General features: G+C 40.5%; 1 protein-coding gene across 1 annotated transcript in view; it reads left to right on the top strand.

The window, feature by feature from the left end:
• Positions 1–21,991, top strand: part of ALCAM (activated leukocyte cell adhesion molecule) — a 118,685-nt gene that overhangs the window by 70,550 nt on the left and 26,144 nt on the right. The window contains exons 2-6 of the mRNA XM_082278726.1: positions 12,481–12,581; positions 15,310–15,529; positions 19,533–19,597; positions 19,978–20,065; positions 20,901–21,083. Of these exons, the coding sequence (XP_082134852.1) occupies positions 12,481–12,581; positions 15,310–15,529; positions 19,533–19,597; positions 19,978–20,065; positions 20,901–21,083 (657 nt within the window). The remainder of the gene's footprint in view (positions 1–12,480; positions 12,582–15,309; positions 15,530–19,532; positions 19,598–19,977; positions 20,066–20,900; positions 21,084–21,991) is intronic.

Below are 21,991 nucleotides of genomic sequence, written 5' to 3'. Positions count from 1 at the left end.
CAGAGCACTGATAAAGAGAACCAAGACATGATGGCTTCTCCCCATAGGGTCATCTCTGCTTGCTGGAACCCCTGTTTGCTGCAGAGGTGATTATGGATAGCAGATAGTGAGCCTGTGGCAGAAGCCGAGGAGCTGAGCCTTAGGACAGTTTTGCATGAGTAAACAAAGGCCTAGGTGGACGTGCAGATAATGGAGGGGGGTATGTTTGCAGATCTGCAGCAGTCAGTAGTAGAGATCTGGCCGTTTTCTGTGTTTTAGGATTCCTTGACAGAGCAAATCATGATTTGAAGTAGAAGAGCAACAGGCATGATTTAAAAAACTACATTGCTGGAACCTGTCAGGCACTAATTTTCAACTTTGAAAGATCCTAGACAGATGGAAGGGAAGTGCCTGTTCCATCTGACTGTGGGCAGAAAGGACACAACTCAAGGGAGGAAAGTGGTTAGAAGAGGAGGAAAGTTGTTTGCTGTTGAGCTTTCTTTGCATAGGAGGACTCTGGTGGCATTCATTTAACTACATCACTTTTTCTAATTTTTTGTCTTACTTGCCTTTTTTTCCCCTAATTCCTGATTTTTTTTCCACTGCATGTATTTACTTTTAACTAGAGTGATCAGTGGTATTTTTCTCCCCTCATGCTTTGCAATATTATTTGCTTTATGGTGCTTCAATTTTGCTCCTGAGACTCCTTCAAGCTTAAATAAGTATACAAAATATATACATGTTTTGGAAAGTTCATATTTTTTAAAATATAAATAGTTACTAAGCTTTCACTTAGCAAGAAATTTAGTATCTTTTTTTAAATTTACTTTTATAGCAGGAGATATGGGTAATTCCTATTTATTGCTGTACTTGCCAAACCTTAGGTATGTTATCCATGCAATTTTTGCTAAATGAAAGTGAAAAAAGGCTCAGGGAACAAGTCAGGAAAACCAAGTGGCTTTAGTGCTGATGTTGGCTCTGGCAGTGTGGCCATGGAGCCCCTCCATGTGTTTGACTGGGAGTAGGAGGATTCAGCATCAGACTTTCCTCTATGATGCTGTAGTCTTTGTGTGTGTCCTTGCATCTGGCCAAGGCCGGGGTGAAGAAAATACTGCTTATTGGCTGCTTTTCAAAAGCTAGGGCTAGAACTATTTTTCCCTTGTTTTGATGCAAGAGTTGAAGCATGAATCAATAAGGCATCTGTTTCTTAGATAGTGCCTAACTCCTGAAACAACTGTAATTGGAAGGTCAATCTGTTCCTTCTCCTCTTACCTGCTTATGGAGCCTCACAGACTAGAACCTAAAATAAGGTACTTACAAGGGGTACTTGAATGTAGACAAGCTGCCATGTGCTTTACTGGCATGTGTAGGCCATAATGTGTGTGAAAGAAAACTTTTTTTTTTTTTTTTTGGACAGTTGGAGAGGAGCACCCTGGGTCAGGGACTGAAGGGCACTTCTCTTTTTGGTTAGCTGATGGTCAGAGCAAAGCCTTAACTTAGCTCTGTGATTGCATCTTCCCAGAAACAGCAGCTGACCAAGTGGGTTGCAGTGACCTCCCCCTTGCTGTCTTGCAGTTTCTTCTCGCTGGTTTGATCCTTCACAGGCTGGTGGGAAAAGGTTAATGGGTGTGGTAGGAAGGGAGCCCAAGTGTCTCACCCTATGAGGAACAGTACATTAGCTTCCAGGTGCCCCTGGAAAGAGCCAAGAGGTTTGGACCCCCTTTGGCATCTCCCCTCTGGTGCCTCCATCACCTTTTCCCAGGCTTCTCATTGCTGTGAAGCAGCAGGGTGAAGGGTAAATGTGGCAAAAGTTCAGCCTCCTTTATCAGAAGATCTTGTCCTCTCCTTTGGTGCACTGCCAGTTGGACACTAACTTAAAATCTGGGATAAAAGGGGGCAGCATGATCTTACTTAGAGCACCAAATCAAAGCCTCTCATAATTTTGGTATGAAAAATGTGTGCTGTTTAGCCTTTTATTCAGCATTTTTGTACAAAAAAATGTGGGTTTTCTATACTACTAACCTGTGAGATATATTGCTCTGTACTGTCAATATCAAGCTAGGAAAAAACAAGAGGGAAAACATCTTTTTTTTAGTATGCTGTCTATTGACTTTTTTTAGTTGGAAAAAAGGGATTCATAGAACACTACAATGGGGATTTTTAGATAATTGTTTTTGAGCTGCAGGTTTTATTGGACTTAGGAGAAACTTTTAAGTCCCTTTAAGTTATTGGCTACACACCAGTCTTGTTGACTAGCATAATGAGAAAATAAAAAACAATTTGAGTAGTTTTAACAAATGGAGAAGGTCTTTAGAAGTGCAAGTGAGAAGCATATCAGAAATATTCTGCAGGAGCAGCCAGGGGCTAACCTCAGAAACAGTGGGAAGTTTCACTAAGCCACAAAGGCTTTGTTGATTCCATTTTTCATAATTAGGTATACCCTTTAAAGTAAAAATTCTTTGCAGTATTGACTCAGAAACTGTTTTCTGAGTCATATTTCTTGACTCTTCTCATCTCTTGGCAGATAGCTTGTGTCATCAGACTTTAGTAAGCTATAACTCACTTCCCTGGCAGATGTGCCTGACCACTTGTAAAAAATCACACCGTATGTTGGTAACTATTTTAATAAACTACTCTCAATTTCTAGTATGTTAAAAAAAAAAAAAAATCATAGTTCCTTTAGGCATGGCTACATCTTGAACAGAAGTATTTATAAGAAGATTCATTAGCCATTTTTTCTCTTCCTCTGAATTATGGAAGTTATCCTAAGAAATGTGTAAAAAATGGTATGAAAATAAATTATTAACCCTGGTCTTTCAGCTGCAGCATCAGTTGTGGGAAAGAACTTTTTTTCCCACTGTATGGTGCTCATAAATGTCATAGCTGGGTTTTCTGATGCTGATCACAATTTGCCAATGTTGGACGTGTCTTCTGATGTGGTTCCACCTGGATCTTGTGGAAAGGTTGTCTTTACTAGCCTTATACTAATTCAAGCATTTTTAAGTAGGTAGTTGTGTGTTCTTTAAGACCAGTTTGTAAGTATTTGCTTGGAATTACTCTGCATTTTTTTCTATTTACAGCAACGCTGCCATATATGTAACTTCTTTTAAACCTCTAAGATTTACTCAAAGGACATGAAAATTTAAATCTGCAAATATGACTAGTTTTGGATTAGCACTGAATCCAGAAACAGAGTTAAATAATTCTGAGCCAAAAGCAAGGACTTCTATAAAATAGTGTGATTAGAAGGCCACTGAAATCACAGTGATGTCTTGGAGTGGTGGTTTGGGAAAAGAAGCTTAGGTCTTTTTCTTTGGAAGGAAAGTCTTGCTATAACAAAGCCCATGTGCTACAAAGGCACTGGTGGCTTTCATGGGTTTTCCTTGCAGTTCTTTAGCAGATTTTGGAGCCTTCCTGATTTTAAAGGGAGTAGATTAAAAAGTGGAGCTTTTCTGGTCCCATTTGAGAGCTGTTGGACTTAGAAGTTCCCTTTGTTTTCATGGAGCTGGGCACTGGAGCAAGGCTGAGGTGGTAAGGTAGGAAGGTTGATGTGCTGACACAAGTAGTTCATTTTGCAGTAGCATTTTGCATCAGTTACTGAGCTTTGAACTGCTCATTTAGTCTCAGGCTTTGCAGAGGGTAGTGCTAGGAACAGCTCTTTTATGTCATTTGAAAGCTTTGCTGACTTGGAAGCAGTATCTGTTTTACTTTAAATGACAACGATAATGCATTTAATGATGGCCATTCAAGTTTTAAAGGAGTATGACTACGTGCAAATTTCTTTTGCATACCTATCAAAAGTTCTAGAAACTTTTGATGATTATGATCTGGAAAATGTCATGGTTATTGCTTTATATGTAATATTTGAAGCTACTAAGTTGACAAAAGATTATTAGTCATCGTTATTTAGATGCGTTCTTGGTGTTTGGGTACATTCAAAATGAAAAGCTTTTTTTCTGTATGTTCTCCAGCGCAGTGCTTTAGCAATGATGATGATAGAAGATGTTCAGAGAAATGCTCAGTGTGAACCTCCCTAGGGTAAAGCTTGCAATGATGATAATCCTTGTAAACTACGCACTGTGGTATCCACTACAAAACCTCTCGAAAGGACATAACTTCCTAAAACCTCTGCCTTGCAAAGAAACTTCCCTCAATCTTCCCAAAAGCTTCTGCTAAAGTAGTTCCAAATCAGGCTACATGCAAATCATACTGAAAAGGAGCATAGAGATAGGAAAGCTGTTTTCTGGCTTGGGAAGTGGGAAAAATAGCCACCAAAATACTGAAACAGCTGGATATTTTGAGATCTTGGAACAGAAGTAGCCCTCGGTGAAGTTAACAGCAGTTGAGTAGTCTGGTGTTTGAACAGGCACGCAGCACTCAGAGCTCTATTTGGTCACCTTGTAGGACTTTGAAAACTGTGGTTAAAGTGATCCATGGGATTTTGGACCTAAACTCAGAGGCTCAGCCTGGAGCTCACACTTGGGGCTACATAGCTGAACTGTAAAGCCGAACTGTATGCATTTGTAGGAAAACTGTTCATCCCTGCCATTCAAGACTGGCTGAACTATCGAGGAAAAGAGCCAGTGAGAAACATGCAATGGACTCAGTCCTCTTGAAGGAGTGGGCTGAGGATTTCTTTATTGATTTAGGTGATAGAGCCCATGTAGCTTTGGTCAGATGGGACGAGTTATCTCAGCTAGTTTCTAATTATAGCTCATTTCTTTGTACTGATAAGGAAAACACTTGTTTTATATGGTATTAGAGAGGAGTAATTGTTCATATTCATAAGAAAGACGATTTCTGAAGGGCTGACATGTTTCCTTCAGGATTTTTTCGTAATTCATGAAGAAAAACTGTGGTTTAAACACACTTAATGCTTGTGTAGGGTAATGATAGCTGAATTCTGCTGGCATTTAATGCCTACTCTCTGGTGTTTTCAGTATCTCTTTAGCTTTAAATACCCTGCCTGTTTGCTGATGTGTACTGTCCTTTATGTTGTTGGGTGCCAAGCTCCATTTCTCTAGCCTGGTCGAGTACTTGCCAAAATCAGTGTTAAGTACATAAGTGCTCCTGTTTGTGTGGGTTTGGCTACTTGTGTCATTGGAATTAAGTAAGTGTTTATCTGACAAGCTTGTCAAAGGCAACTCAACATCTTCCAGAGCCACAACCATATTTTTACCTGGATCTTCTCCCCTTCCTTCCCTCCCCTCTCCCCCTGCAAAAAAAAAAAAAACAAAACAAAACAAAAAAAAAACCCAAAAAAACCCAAACAAACAAAAAAAAGCAAACCACAAACTGTCCCAAATGTGCAAGTTACTTCACATCTTCAAAGAGCTCAAGTTAGCAGTATGCATTCTGAAGGGTAATTTCTGTCTGTTCCATCAGTGCTTATAAGATTATAAAGAATTTTTTTCCTTTAAAATTGCCTGGGCTCTAATATTATTCAGGGTTGAAACTAATTGAAGGTATACCATGATAAAGTATGAGAAATCCTTCAGAAAGTTCTGCTGTGTTGCTTTAAAAGTGTTTGGCGCATCAAATACTGATGTGTATGTTTATCTACAATTAGTTTCCCTCTTGGATACTCTTGATGATTCTTTGTAACTAATAGTCCTTTTGATGACCTAGTCGCTCATGTGTGGATTTGTTTCACTATTTAAACAGGTAGAGATAAGAAACAATATACTGTTTATATAACCTGTATCAGATAACATATCAACAAACACATGCGCCTTTGTTTTTAATCATATGCAGTGAAGATAATCAGTGTTTGAATTTTCTTGGAAGTGTTTGCCCTGCTTCCCTATTTTCATGCCCAGCATATGAATGATCATACCCACCTAGCTGAAATAGGGGGTGTCCCATGTGTGAGTTTTGATAACATGAGCCTTTTTTTGCCTGCTTTTACCAGTCTTTTGACATCTGAAGTGTGTCTTGTGTTTTCTGTGCTATGTCAGAAAATTAATGAACACTGTGTGAGCTGTGCATAGGACTGCCTGTTGTAGCTCATGTGAAGAGTAGTTGTTTTCAGTAGAACAAGCTGGATCATGAGGATGAGCTTGTTGAGAAAACAGCAGCTGAACCTCTGTTGTAGAGATGTGCAGACTCAAGGCTGGGTGGCGTTTGGCTCCCTGGCTGTTGTGGCTAAGCAAAAAAAGGGTTATTTAAAGGCCCATTATATCCATAAAGGTTTTGTCTCGTTTTTCAGCTGATTTTATCAGGCACAGGTGGCAAAATAAAAGGACCATTTGCTGTATACGGTCTTCGCTCACTGTTGTGAAAATCTTGAAAGCCTACTAAATGGCTTACTGAAAAAGTGACCTTTTGCCAGCCAATGAGAAGAGAGAGAGAAGGAATATTTAAAAGTTTATCCCTACCTGAGGAGCCCATGCAGCATGGAAAGCAGCTCTGGAGAGAAGATCCTTTGGTAGACACAGAGTTGGACATGAGTGATGTACCCATGCACAAAGATGGCTAATGAGATTCTGAGCTGCACTAGGGAAAGTACTGCCAGCAGGCTGTGGGAGGGGATCCTTCCCCTCTGCTCAGTGCTGGTGAAGCCACACCTGGAGCAGTATGTCCCTTTCTGAGCTCTGCAGTATGAGAGACATGGGCATACTGGAGAGAGTCCAGGGAAGGGCTGGACTGGAGCACCTCCCCTGTAGGAAAAAGCTGAGAGAGCTGTTCAGCCTGGACAGGGGAGGGCTCAGGGGGAATCTCATCGGTGTGTACAAATACCTGAAAGGGAGGGTACAAAGAAAATATAGACAGGATCTTCTCAGTGATGCCCAGTGACAAGGCAAGATGCAGTGGGCACAATCTGAAGCACAGGATGTAACTCTGAACATCAGGAAACTGTTTCTTCCTGTGAGGGTGACTGAGCACTGGCACAGGTTTCCCAGAGAGGCTGTGGTGTCTTCTTCCTTGGAGGTGTGCAGAAGCCATCTGGATGGGGTCCTGGACAACCATAGGTCAGGGCTGTAGATTGCCCTGCTTGAGTAGAGTGGTTGGACCAGTTGCCTTCAGAAGTCCCTTCCAACCTCAGTCAGTCTGTGATTTTGTAAGCTCTCTTAATTTTTTCTCCAAACAGTGCTTTTAATTAAATGAAAAATACTTTTTCGTGTTAAAACCTGCTTTAAGGCATCAACAGTTGGGACAGCAAACACCTGCTGTCAAATCTTGTCACATCCAAAGCAGGAGAGTTTTTTCTAATACATTTAGTATTGTACCAAGCTGTCATTCATATACTGCTTTGTCTTTAAAAAAACCCCAAAATTAATTTTAATAAAAGCATGTTCAATGAGGAGCAATTAAGCTGGTCAAGGATATAGAGAGCAAGTCGTGTGATGAGTGGCTGAGGGAGCTGAGCTGTTCAGTGTGGAAACTAGGCTTATCACTCTCTACAGCTACCTAAAAGGAGATTGTAGCGAGATGGGTGCGCACAAGAAATGGCCTGAAGTTGCAGCAGGGGACATTTAGATGGGCTGTTACGAAAAATATCTTTACCGAAAGAACTGTCATGCCCTGTAACAGGATGCCCAGGAAAGTGATTGAGTCACCATCCCTGGAGGTCTTTAAAAGACTTAGGGACATACTTGAGTGGTGGACTTGGCAGCATTAGATTTACAGTTGGACTCAATGATCTAAAGGGACTTTTCCAACCTAAATGGTTCTGTGACTCTAAAAGGTGCCTTCCCAATCTTAAGAACATGTAATGGTTTTGTGAAACACTGATGTTTCCTAAAATAAATCATTTAGGCCAGTACCAGCAATTTAGGCTGGTACCTAAGTGGGAGCCTGGTAGGACCTATGTTTATGCCTGTATAGCTGAAATCCTTTTACGAAGTGGAGGGCAGAAAGAAAAGTAGCAAACAACGTAATATTTACTTCATGAGGCAAAGCTTTATAACCTCCCAGATTCTATTTAGTACAGGCTAGTCGGGGCTACTTGGAGAAAAGATGGGATGGCTAATGCCTCAAGTAAAGATTTGGAGTGCTAATCCTAATGTAGAGTTTCCAAAGTAGTTAACTACAGTTTCTGAGGTAGGTGCTAAATAGGCATAATAGCTCTTGAGCTTGGACACTGCCACTGAAGAAGCTGCTAATTGACCTCCCCTGCTTGATGCTGCTGATTGCTGCAAAGAACCATAGCGGCCAACGTGTCCTGCTGTTCTTTAGTAATGAGACTTTGCTCCTTGGGTCCAGAAAGTGTAATAAAAAGCAGCATTGCTGAACCCGCCTGGGCAGAAGCATCAGCAGTAAAAAATGAAGTGCAAAGGAGAATATAGGACATCTTTGTAGATGTAAAACGTGATTTAAATCAGTGGATACCAATGTACTAAGGGAGGTTTGGCTCCCCAGATTTCCACTGCACTGGAAGTAAGCCCTGCTGTGCAGACCAGTGCAGATGAGTCTTGGGCAGTACCTGTGCTAGCCAGTTTTCAAATACAGGTTCATAGTCTCACGTGGAGCTTGCATCTAGAGGGTGTTTGAACAGCCCTTTTTCTGTTTTACATTTGTCCCAAAAATGCTATTACTAAGCACCTAGAAGATGAGTTTGTGGCAAGAAGTTGTTTCAGTATTGCAAACGGATGGTAGAGGTAGAAAACATGGCTGCTTTCCACACACTTTCTACAGCTTTTGTTATTTCCTTGGAGAAATATCAGCTTCCTAATTTTTTTTTTAGCTCACCTTCTATCCATTCCTCCTACATGATCCTATTGATTTAAAAATAATAATTGGTCTAAAGTATGACTTGCCTTGTACTTTTGGTGAGGATCTAAAATAACAACAGCACCTTCTCTGCCGTTAAGCTTCTGTTCAAGATTTTTTGTTTTGTCCCTTGAATATGTGGGTACTGTTTGGTTCTTCCCTTGTGAAACACAGGCAGAGAGCAGAACAAAGAAGGATGCAGTTAGCACTGCCATGGAGACATGGGAAGTTCTCTAACTAAAAGCATCATCAACAACTATGTCATCTCAATTTACCCAGTGTCCTGCTGGGATCTTACTCTGAGCCATCATACCTCATGAAGCTGCTGCTTTCTTCCCATGTTTGAACCTGTGTGGAAAGGTTTCATCTGGCTCAGAGTTTCTTCAGCACTGGATCAAAGAGAGGGAAATGAGGTAAATCTCAGCCTGCTCAAGCCTCTTATGTATGTAAAGAAATGGAAGGAAAGTGATATAGGTGTAATTCAAACCTAGCAGGTAGAGCTGCTCTTGGTGTACATGGGGCAAGATCCTGCCTCTGAATTAGTGTGTTGTTAACAGCACTGGCTCAGTTTCAGAAGACATCTGAAAATCATGTAAGGAATCTGGCTGAGCTCTTAATTAGCTACAGAAAGGTGCACCAGAAATAGAGCAGGGCAGGACATGATGTCTGGTGACGTAGCGTTATTCCCTGCAGCCGCCTTTGGGCCCTCCTGCAGTTAATGAGAAGCGAGGGCCCTGACATTGACCCTGCATCGTGTTAGGGCACGGAGAAATTTGTTATGTATTTGTAGATCCTGCTTTCATTTTTTTTTTCTTAACATGGGCTGGAAATTATGTAAAGAGGTCTCACAATATGATGGTTGATGGCAAGCACTGTCATATTGTTAAGCAATAATTTTCTTCTTCATCCCGCCATTTTGCAAATATGTCTAGTAGCAACAGAGAGAGGAATTTCCAATTCTGTTGAAGTGTTTTTTTTGTTTGTTTCTTAAATGTATAGGTTGGTAGGGTTGTTTTGTGGAGATTACTGCAGTTACTGCAGTGAAAGTTTGAAGTTATTCAATTAATTTTCATTCCTTCAGTGTGCTAGATTTGTTGCTACAGAAGTAGGAGGAGAATATTTTTCAGGGGGACCTTTTGTATTCTTGTAAGGACTATTTTTCTGTATTTAAAGTAAAATCTGTGTCTTTTTGGTTCTGTGGTAGCAAATTCATAGAAAACTGTGTGATTCTAGTATAGGCAAAATTTATGGCAAGTCATGATTCGGTCCGTTTTAAGAAATGCCTTTCAGCTGAAAGAGTTCTAAGATCAGAGGCCAGTCTTTCCCTTCATCAGGCCATTCATCAATTACCTGCTCTGAATGCTGTAAAGAGTTTTTCCAGAAACATTTTCATTCACCTTGTGAGGCTGTTTGTTGAGTCTTCAGTTGTGTATACTTGTTACCTTAGCAATTTTGCGGGGGCTAAATGGGTGTCTAGAAGAGAGCAGCATTTCAGATCCTGGGGGGTCATTTTGTTTTCCTCTAATGACAGGGAGTATTTCCTCTAATAACAGCGAGTATCTCATATCAGAGGAGCAATTTTTGGTTTTCCGTGTGGTGCAAAACACTATTACGGGTTTCAAATTACTAAATGGCACTTAGCTGGAATTTGAACAGGTACCAACCAGTTTATTAACTGGATATATATTTGCAAGTCTGTTGTAATTTTGGTCCCATGGGAGAGAGGAACCAAAAAAGGACAGCTTTTTTCAGCTGTAGCAAAGAAATGAAAATCAGGATTCAGCTTGCAAAGCCAGAGTTGCGTTGCCCCCCCCCCTCCGGTGATCAGAATGAGGATGAGTGCAAGAAAGGGCCAAGGGAAAAATTCATTCCAGCTTTGAATTTTACTTCAATTTATGGCTTGGTATTGTAAAACATTGCTTATATTTCCATGAAATTGAAGTTATCTGATCTCTTTAAAAATTTTTGTTTCATTTTCAAAGATTGCTCTTACTCAGCACCATCTAGTGGAATCACCGCTATTGTCATTTAGGAAAAACAGCTGGTCCCTGTGAACCATATAACAAATTAGAGCATCCAGTACTTATAGTGTGAATAATGCACCTAAAGCATGTTTGTGACTAATTAAGTAACAGAATCAGAAAGATTACTAGTGCTTTAGCTGAAAAGGAGCAGTTGAACGAATGGAAGTTTAAGATAAATGCAGGTAGTGGTGCCTGTTATCTCCTGTGTTCCTTCAGTCCATTAAGCTCCAGCCTGCTTTTTTGCCTTAACCATGTGGTGCCATCCAGGTTGTAGCTTCTCTAAGGAAAGATTTTGGAGTACTGTTTCTTTGTGCAGTATCACACAGCACAAGCCCCACAGCCTCATTTGTCTCTGTGATACATGTGACAAGTACAAGCTGATGTTAAGTGAGCTGTAAAGTCCTTATGTGAGAAAAATGCTCTGAAGTCTTTCTAATTTAAATTGTAGTCAAGGAATTCCGTTTTTGGCTCTTTGAAAAGGCATGACTTTCTTTAAAACAAACAACAATCCCTTTGAAAAAGCTCCCTATTGAGTGCAGCCATGCGCTCTATAGAATTGTCAGGCCCTCCCAGCAACTGCCTTATGACTTGGGAAAAGCAGAGGGGTGTGTGGCTCAGGTCTTTGGGGGTGGATGGGAACTTGTTTCTTTTCCAGCTATAGAAAGAAAGAGCTGAATCTCCAGAAAAATTAATGTTTCTAGAAGGAATGGATGATTCTCCTCAGGAACACCTGGCTACATCAGCAGCATCTTACTTCTCGGCTCCTTTGGCAGCAAGCCCTTAAGCTACAGTTGCAAATGAAAGGGCAGCAAAGGGGGAGATCCTGAGTCTCTGAGCAAAGAATCTGACAGAAGTCGCAGATGTGCGGCTGAGAGCAGGCAGCCAGCACACTCTCTGGGCAAGCACCAGAGGCAAAAGCTCTCTCCAGTGTAAGGAGCAGCAGACAAGAGGCAACTAAGGAAACTAGAAGCAAAGTTGCATTGTAGTAAATGCACCAAGTTGTAACATCTTCCCCTTTAAGCCTCCTTGCATTTCAGCATTTCTTCACTTTAGGGTCTGTTGGTTTTGTTCAATTCACATGTTTTGGACAATGAAAATAAGTGGGTCAGTTTTATTCTGTAAATTTATATGCATTAGCACAATAACATTGTGCTGAGGCTTACAAAAAAGCTGTTCTTAAATAACTCATAGAAGCATTTCACTTCATTTTTCCAAAATCTAAATGTACGGACTAGTTTTTTTCCCCCCCAGGTTTTAGGGAACACATTTTAATATTATCATTCTCTTTTCTGTCATCATTTCCTAGGTTTTTAATGTTGTGGAGCAGTCAGAGTATCACTTCTTTGGTGGCCTCCTCACAGTAGTGTGTTGCAATGTAACCTTCCCAGGCAGAATTGGCTCTTTTTTCAGATGAAGAAAATAAAGGTTTAGGGATTTTCCCTTTGTACATTTTAAGTTTGAGACAATCCCAATTGTAGGGTAGGTATTAATCTGGTTGAACAGGTGCAGTTGTGTTTGGAAATCCACTTGGCTCCCATTGACTCCAGCAGGAAACATGGGTCCAAAAATGTCATAACATTTACTTAACAAATTTAGTGACAGGAATTCTGTTTTGTTACAGGATTGAGGATAAATCCTACGTGCCTGAAAATAACCATTTGCAAAGGAGCTGCTGTTGCAATAGGTGTGAACCAAATATTATCTAGCATATGGGAATTCAAGAAAACACTTAAAATTGTTTCTTCTCTTTCTGTTTCTCCTCTAGCTCTGGGATTGTACACAGTAAATGCAGTATATGGAGACACTATTACTATGCCTTGTCCTCTAGAAGTACCAGATGGTCTTATGTTTGGAAAATGGAAATATGTAAGTATAGCTTATCTTTATATTTGTTAGAGCTGCTATAAGATGATGTGTATTTTTTGTGTGTGTGAGATTTTAAGATTCCAAATGATAGTATTTCTGCCTCATATATGAAGCCATTTATTCCCGTGTTTGTAAGACTGCAAGATTCCAAGCTGTATAATTTCTGCCAAGCGTCGATTAGAGGTTTGAGGAATTAATCTCATTGTTCAATAGAAATAATTATTCAGGAGTTCTCTGCCAACCTGTATTAGAGATCTGGCTTGTTATCCAGTGGTGTTGCTCACTTGACAGAGCCATTGTTGTACATTTGAGCACTTTTGAAGTCAGCTACCTGAAGCAGAGCATGCTCCATCCCTGGGAAAAAGCCCTGTCCCGGCTTTGGTTGACCTGACAGTCACTTGGATCTGTTTCAGACTTCGTTGTGCTCAATGCACAGCGAAGAAGAGAGCAGAGCTGACCTTAGGAGCATGACTGGTGGTTTCACTCTGCCATTTCTGTCAGGGAACAGAGGCAAAAATGTGGGTGCTCTCTAGGTGTGCTGGCCAGCCTGCAGTAGGAACACTGCAGTATGAGCTTCTCCTGTATATGATCGGTATCCCAGGTCAAAAGGAGAATCAGAATATCAAAGTCAAACGAAATCTGGAAGCATATGCGGATAAAAATGCTGGCATACCAAACCCCTTTTGCTTCTCAGACTGGTATTGAGACAAATGGTTTTCCTGCCTCTGTGAAGTTCATCTAAATTTCCTCTTCTGCTCAAAAAAAATGTACCTGGAATAATAGATAATTTCTAGTTTGACAGTGGATTTAAAATTATGTAGCGCTAGCTCTCTCTTTACAAATAGCATCCACCAGCCTATTTTACAGGAGAATGATCTGCCAGTGGCAGGGGGAGTCCTATTTTCCCCTAGCTCCTTCCTTTTTACCTTCAGGTTTGCAGCTTCTGCAGCCCCCATCCACTCAGTAGTTCCTTTTCTGCAAACACGTTTTGGGAAATGAAGTCAGAAGTCTGTGGAGAACATTTCCCCAAAAGGGAGAAGTAAAACTGTTTCATAGGAGCATTCAGAAGATGGAGTGCCTACATTTTGCAGTAGCTTTTTCAGTCTGCCGACTTTTCTTGGGAAGACACAAGTCCATCTCTCTGAAGGTGCAAGGATATTCTGAAAAATAGAAACGTGTTATCTTTTTCCACTGCATTTGGATTGCCTGTGTTGGACGAGTACCAAGCAGCAAGTGGAGATGTTGTAGCTTCTTCTAAATGGAAAGGGAGACAAAACCTAACATACAACAGAAACTTAGACAGGCTTTTTTGTATGAAATTGTTGACAGCCCACACAAGCAAGTGAAAGTGGTGCCTTTTCTCCTGGGGCAGCTCACAGCATGGCAACAGAGAGGGTTGGATTAATTTTTTTCATCAGGTGATTATTTAGTTGGAAGAAGGAGGAACTCTGTTTTCTTCTCTCCTGCCTTGTGAGGAGCAATTTGGGTTCCTGGTGGGAATGTGGAGGCACTGGGAAACTTGCACCATGGCAGGTGTTGCTCGCTTCAGGGTCTACCTGTGTGTGCTTGCAGCTAGGTAGGCTATGGGTGTCAGGAGCTCATTTGCACTTGACAGCCAACTTCCTGTGTATCAAGTCAAGACAGTGTTTTCTTTCCTGTGTGACAGACATCTAGACAAATCCAGCAGTTAAAAGTAGGAGAGGGAGAAAGACTGTAAGGGAATTTAAACTCCACAGCTAGCTGATGCCTCCTGCTTTCTGCCCAGCTCTGACACCACTCATCTCGTCACAGCATTGTCATGCTTTTGTGGGCTCTGCAGTCCAACTGAGGTATTGTGCTGGGAACACTACTAACACCAGTGCTGCAAGGTATAAGGGACAAAAGAGAATGAAAACCTTTTCCAGCCCCCAGCACAATACAGAACATAAAGATAGAATCAGTGTTTCACCTCTCTTTAAATAAAGGCAGATACTGTCTGTCTCTCCTCTGTGCATGTGTTTGTGTAAGGAAGAAGGAATCCAATCCTGTAGAACCGTCCCTGTAACTTCATCCCACAAAAAAAAGATTTTTTTATATGAGAGATTTGTGCAAGGCTGTCAACTTTGTATTCCTTCTTGGATTGGCAACTGCATAAGGAGGATGTCTAGAAAATGATACTTTGCAGATTAACAGTATTTGATTGTATGTATATTCCCATACTACAAGCTCTTGGGTCTTTTAAAAACAAAGGGAAATAAAGCTAAAAACTAATTTAGAATAAAATAGGCAGTTATGCCTGATTAAATCCTGCATTTGGAATGAAGTCTAAATATCCCGAATAAACAATATGAATATGTAAAACAATAATGAAAAAAGGAAATTGAAGCTGTTGAGACTAGCTCACACATGCATCTATTTCAAGTACTTTTTCATACAGACACTGGCAAGAGCTGCCAAAACCACCAGCTTTTATTAGAGAAAGCCCTTTGCTATGCTGAGATTGAGCAAAAGGATTGAAATAATTTCTATTGATGATATGCTCAATGTGTACCATGGCAGTCTTAAACTAGTTCTCTTATTACACTGAATTTCTTCTATGTACAGTAGAAATTAATCAGGAAAAAAAAGCCATCTGATACAGTTTGCAGAGGGCTTTTTTTGAAATTATGGGTTTGTTCCAATTGCAAATCTTCAGGAACTTTTAAATGAGTGTTTATACAAAATAGAGGTGTTTATCTTTTTATTATAGGAAATGCCAAATGGATCTCCAGTATTTATTGCCTTCAGATCATCAACAAAAAAAAATGTACAGTATGATGATGTACCAGACTACAAAGACAGGTTGAGTCTCTCAGAAAACTATACATTATCCATCAAGAATGCAAGAATCAGTGATGAAAAGAGATTTGTGTGTATGCTAGTTACAGAAGATGATGTTTCCGAAGAGCCGACGATAGTCAAAGTTTTCAGTAAGTAAATCTAGTTGTTACTACCATTAACATTCATCAGCATCTGAATCATAAATTACAGAAACTTTTGTTTAAGGCAGGATTAAAGCCAAGAAAGTAAGTTTGGCTCAGTAAATTACTAAGACTAGCAAATTTCTGCAGCTTTCAAAAATGTAATCTACTGGTGGCATTTATGTAACAGGACTGCCTGCACTTGCAGTTTATTCATGATAAGTGCTGGCTCAAAGAGAATTTTAGGCTTTGATAATGACTCACTTATGTGATGTCATTTGGCCTTGGAAATGAAAAATGTAAAATTAGCATTGATTATTTTCCATTTGTTCTCAGAGCAAATTTTTCTGCCGGAGGGAAACATTAACCGTGTGCAGTCTGTAGAATTAGTTCAGGCGAGAGGTTTGAAGTGGCTCTAAGCAGCTACTGTGCAACAGCACGAACCGTGAGGGAGAGAGCAAGGGGCTGGAAAATGAGCCACCAGCCCCAAATGCTTGTTTTGTCCCCTGCTGAACGGTAGGAAGGAGAAGTACCAGTGTGCCATTCTCTCCTGGAGCAAAGCAAGGTTTATTAGTGTTTGGTATCACTACAGCTCGATGGCAAGGCTGGTCTGCAGTGCAAACCCCAGTCCTCTGAGGCACAGCCCAGCTCAGAGTTCACACAGGAGCGAGGACAAGCCTGGTCTCTTCTTGGTGCTGATTCAGAGCAGAAGTGTAATCCATCAAACCCTGAGTCAGCCTGGGGAGGCGTCCATTGTGGCTTTTAAGGGACACAGGGCTGTGGCTGCAGTGTCTTATCTTCCTTAGCTTCATGTTTTTATATGGCTTTTGGCCTTTGTTGCTCTTCAGGTGCAGATTTACACAGTCAAAGTAAGTCTGTTGTGGGAACACGCTGACTGCAGGTACGGGCAGTTTCAAAGTGATCACACTCTGCTTGAAAAACAAATTCATGTTTTGGAAGGGCATTCTTTTGCTTTTCTCAGGTAGAATGTGTCAGGGAGTCCTCAATGATGTCTATGCTGTCAGTCACATAAATGAGTTTAAGGCCAGATTAGGAGCCAATAGTAATTCCCTCGTTTCACTTTCAATTTGACTGCAAGAACGATTGAATTAATGACAACAGGGACGAGTGTGCTCAGAGCACGCATTGTAAACACAGTGCTTCAAAGGAAATGATCAAGAATTATCATGTTTACTTATTGCACAGTAGTAAATATGTAGATGAGGCAGTGGTATATGGTGAAATGAAATGCTAACTGCTTGAATTACTGTGTACTCTACTAAGTATGAACACAATGCTAACTCAGCCATGGAGCACAGCTTGTCTGGTTTATTCTGTGTATTAGTACTAATAGAGAAATCTTCTGTTTACTAAGGAAGATAACAAGGGAGGATGCCACGCTTGTAATATGGCCAACTTAGTGCTGCAAGAAAAATTACCTTTATGTTTTTTCACTTTGCATTCACAACTTTATTCATGGTTCTCTTAACATTTTTTTGCATTTAATTTTCTTGAGTCTGGTTTTTAAGTTCTCATTTTTAGTTGTTTGCTTGCTTTAATTGCAGAAGAGTTAAGAGTTAAGCTGGCAAGCTTCATTTATTTAGCCAGGGGAGTTTCTAACTCATTGAGCCACAGGTACAGAGCTAGGCAGCTGCAGTGTGACCCTCATAAACCAAGACCTTGTGCACCTGAAAATCAGCTGCATCCCAGGAGTCATGGCTGATTCTGGGTTTTGCTGGAGCTTGTTATGCCCTCAGCTGTGCTACCTGATTAACTCAGGACGAAGGAGCTGAAATGGCTCGTTGTGCAGTTACCACCTGCTAATCTCTCTCACCGACTACTCAAACAAGCACTACCAGCTTTCCAGATGGATCCTGTCAGCAACTTTTTTGTGGAATTAAATGGCCAGTTTCCAAAGCAGAGCAGCCCAGCAGACAGAGATGCTGTCCTGCTGCACTGACACTTGGCTTTTGTAGGCAGTGAACTCTTTTTCCCTCTATTATGAGGCCTATATAGAGTTGAAAAGTACTCTGGCAAGCTCTTAAGCTGAGAGATAAGCAGTGTGCTGAAGTTGCAAACCCACCAAAGTGGGGTTTGCTGCCAAGTTTAAAATTTTTTCTCGCTTCAGACGCTGAGCTGGTAAATGCCAAGTAAGTGTTTTACAGTGAATTACCTTTGTGCACGTGCAGCGGCTGTGGGGGTCTGGCAGCAGGCATTTCCTTTGGAGGCTGCTCTCAGAGAGCAGGTGGCAGCCTCTCAACTGGAACATCTGCTCAGTCACAGAGCACTCAGAACGAGGAGAGCCCCAGACAGCAGCTACGGAGCAGGGGACCTCCCCTTTCCCTCGTAGGATCACTGCGGGGCAGGGGTGTCCAACGCACCAAAAACAGGGTCTCATCTAATCAGTCCTGGGGGAGATGAGCGATGAAAAGAAGCAAAGCTGAGGTGGAAGAAGGTGTTGTGGCTTGGTCAGCTGGTGACTGGGACAGGCAGGCAACTATCCCTGTTTATGGGACCCAAAAATCTGACCCAGAAGGCCTGTTAATGGTCTTGTAAAACCACGTTTTCTTGAATTGACAGGAAAATATTTTGTCCTTGACTGGTTCTTATATGAAAAAGATTCACCTTTTTCCTTTAAAGCTGACAAAAGAGAAATAAACATGCATATCTCTCCTAAAAATAAAGATCTTTATTAGTCTTTTGAAGAAAATATGATGGTCTTAGTGTATAGCTTTGACTGTTTCTTTTGTTTGGTTTTCTTTTTTGCCACAAGCAAAGTTGTTTGAAAATGTCAGATGAATAGGTTCTTTTATTCACTTTCATTTCACTTTTGGCCTGATTTTGTTCCGTCCTGGAGTAGTCATCCAAGTGAAGAGTATCTGTGCATTTATGTGCACAAGTAAAATGGATTATTGGGAAAACACACAGGCTTGCTACCTCTGTGACAACAGGAGCAGTGCATCTGCACATCAGCAACTTCATCAGTGTGTAGAGACCTTGGCAAGATAGTGGTGAAGTTCACTTGGGCTGGGATTAGTGACATACAAACAGTGCTTCATAGGAAGCTTGATTTGGGGAAAGGGTTCTGTAAGTTGACACGGTTAAGAATGATCCAGTCTGTCAAAGTATGCTTGTTTAAACAGTATAGATAGGGTGTAGAGGCTCTCCTTGACTGTATAGACATTGATTTATTTTTTATTTCCTTCACTCTTCCCCTCTCCTTTTAAAATTGTGGGGAAAACTGTCTCTTTTTGGAGATAAAAATTTGCATTCCGGGCTTCAGGCCAAACTGTTTTAACAGACAAGTTATATAGTCTCTAGAAAGTAGTCTTTTATGATGGAAACACTGATAGATCCTCCACTTTGGCAAGCCAAGAGGTCCATCTACCATAATAAAAGTAAATAAAAAGACTTACTGGCACTGAAGAAAAAGTTTGTGGTTTTTTAAGAGAGTTATGACTAACACAGAATTGGTTAAAATAATTACACTTCTCTCTATCATCTGAATTTCTTAAATGTAATAATCCCAGTTAGGAAAAAATAAACATTAGAAGAATTATTAGGTTGACTTTGTTCCTTTATAATGTTGACAGCCCAGCTACAGTAATATCTGCAGGAAAGCTGCTTTTTTGTTGCTACAGTTTCTGTACCACTGGCTCCTTCTCCAGCATGTATATCCTATAAATCGATAGATCAGATCAGATTCTCTCCTCCTGGGTGGTGAAATAGTCTGTCTGGCTAAAAGATGTATTGTCAGAATACATGGAATTCATTATGGAAGGTGTGACACGTTTAAAGTGAGAGTTTGTTCTTCTCAATCCATTTGCCAATACTGAGAGAGAAGTACCTCACCTTTTCTTCTTTTAATGGGAAAACATAGGTAAGGCTGTGATAATCAGGCCAGATTATTCTGTTTAGTTTCAAAAGTCCACATATTTTTAGTATTCTTTTTGCTTTTCAAACAGCTGTTTGTGCTCCCTTCACCAGTACTTTTATCCTATTTATGTTTTAGAACAACCCTCTCAACCAGAAATCTTACATCAAGCAGACCTCTTAGAAACAGAGAAGCTACAAATGGTAAGAGAAGCATCCTCCTTCACAGTTATGTTCTTGACAGCTGCCTGAAGTCCCTTTTCAGTCCAGACAGAGGTGGTGGCTCAGAGAGGTGAATGAACACCTGCCTGTGAGTCTATAGCCAGGCTGAGCACAGAGCATTTGCCTTGCCACTACTCTCTTTATTCCTGCCTGATCTGCAAACAAGGGCCGTCCTGACCTTAGGCCCACCACCCTCTTCCAAATTGTACCTCACTGATTTGATTTTCCCTATTTAAGAAAAGCAGTTGAGGTTAAGCCTTCGAACTTTCTAGAAATTTTTACCCAAAACAGCATAAGTAAAAACAAAATTATGTCAAAACCTAGTGGAGAAAACCAGTGACTAATTCCTGTCTGTTTTGCAGCTCGGGGAGTGCATTGCAAGGGACAGTTATCCCGAGGGCAATGTCACGTGGTACAAAAACGGGAGAGTTTTGCAGCCCGTGGATGATGGTAGGTTTTGGTAATGACCAATGTCCCTGGATCCACACATGGCTCAAGAAGAGTGTTTATAAGGGTTGCTCTGCTTTCTTCTAATATATTCTTCCTTTGAGAAAAGCTACTTGTATGTATATACAGATGTAACTAGAAGATGTTTAGCCCTTTCAGAGTACCCAAGCTATGCCACATAATCTTTTTCTTTTGGTACCGGTTCTAAAACCACATCATGGGGAGGAGAATTGCCTTTATTAATGCTATCACAAAGCTATTTTTGGGCCTATGTAACCAATAGAAACCTGTATCTAATTTTCAACTTCTTATAAGGCATTAACTGTCTCAGTTTCATACCTGTTCAATATTGTGTTTTGGACCGTGTAGACCATCATCTTATACAACTGTTATTTTCCAGGATATGTATGAACGACTATTTTTTTCCTTCTTTTCAACTTTGACAGACTGATCAGGCTACAATATTTTTCCTTCCATAAATCAGAGAAAGCTTAAAAAATAAATTTGATCCTAATTTTTTTGCCATCATTTTTGAGGCCTTCTTTCTGTCTTACAAATTAGGCTGAGATTCATATTAAAAACCCCACCAGTTTGCAACTAGGTTTTTTTGTTGGATTGGATTTAAAATATTTGGTAGGTTAGGAGTATGTTGTTGGTAAAATGTTCCTTGTATGCCTCAGTGGCAGTACAACAGGAAAAGTTTGTACAAGCTCTTGGGTGACATGTCATGCTGCTTGCATGTTTGCAGCCTGATCACAAATGCAGAACAGGCAACAACATACAGGAAAAAGGTTTCAAATTCTGTCTGTGTGACACTGAAACATTATTTCCTTTTCAGTTGTGGTCATAAATTTGCAAAAGATTGTGGACAGAACAACCGGACTTTTCACCATGACATCGTCTCTTCAGTACATGCCAACAAAGGAGGATGTAAATGCCAAGTTCTCTTGCATTGTGACTTATTATGGACCATCTGGCCAGAAAACTATGCAGTCTGAACCAGTTGTCTTCGATGTTCACTGTAAGTTATCAAAAAAGCATCTTTTGCTGTACAAAGTCTACCTCCAGGGCAGGGGAAAGCAAAATCAAAAACAGTTTACAAAATTAGAGAGTTACTGCTTCTTGGCTATTGAAATGGTTTCTTCAAAATTGATTTGCATCAAGAAGGTCTGAGTACATTGCCAAGGTGATTTTTATTATCTTCAGGTTTACATGAGATTTCATTTTTCCTAACAATAGAATACTGAATATCAAGATTTCGTTGACAAAAGTGGTAGCCATAAAGAGTCACAGTGAAATGGGCTTTTGAGAATTTTAAGAGAAGTTATAGTGGTTGATTCTGTGCCCCCTGAAATATGCAGTAAATACACAATACAGTTTTTAGTAAACTCAAATGTTTTTCATCTTTGCAGAGTCAGCACCAAGCAGTTAATGCTGGCTGTCTACCTTGCATAAAATGCTTCTCTACAGCTGTAAGATGCTGTGTTTTACATTTAAAATACATATTTTGAATATTGGTAGACTTTTAAGTAGAGAATTTGTGTAAATAATTGCTTCTAACTGGACTGAATTCTAAAGCAGCTTCCTTACTGTGTTACTGACAGATGTGGAAATCAAAATGCTCCTTCGAGTAAACAAAACAGGCTGTTGGCAAGGAAAGATCAGAGGAGGTGGCAGCACTTAGAGACCAGGGGAAGAGACATTTCAAAGTCTTGTAAAATGACACTTCTGAAGGACTGTAGAAGGGAGCAGGTCACAGCAGGATGTAGAGGAACCAGAGATAGACAATATATCCAATCAAGTGTTACCTCTCTGCACACTTCAAGAAATACCTCATCTTATAAAAAGATTAGTCCCTGTTTTGGGAGTGATAGGGTCTAAGTATACAGCCCAGCATCTATGTCTTAGCATAAATTGTATGACAGCTGT

This window comes from Coloeus monedula (assembly GCF_965178545.1).
Source record: "Coloeus monedula genome assembly, chromosome: 3".
NCBI classification, from domain to species: Eukaryota; Metazoa; Chordata; class Aves; order Passeriformes; family Corvidae; genus Coloeus; species Coloeus monedula.
The sequence above is the reverse complement of the archived record's forward strand: the minus strand, read 5'-3'. Positions and strand labels throughout refer to the sequence as shown.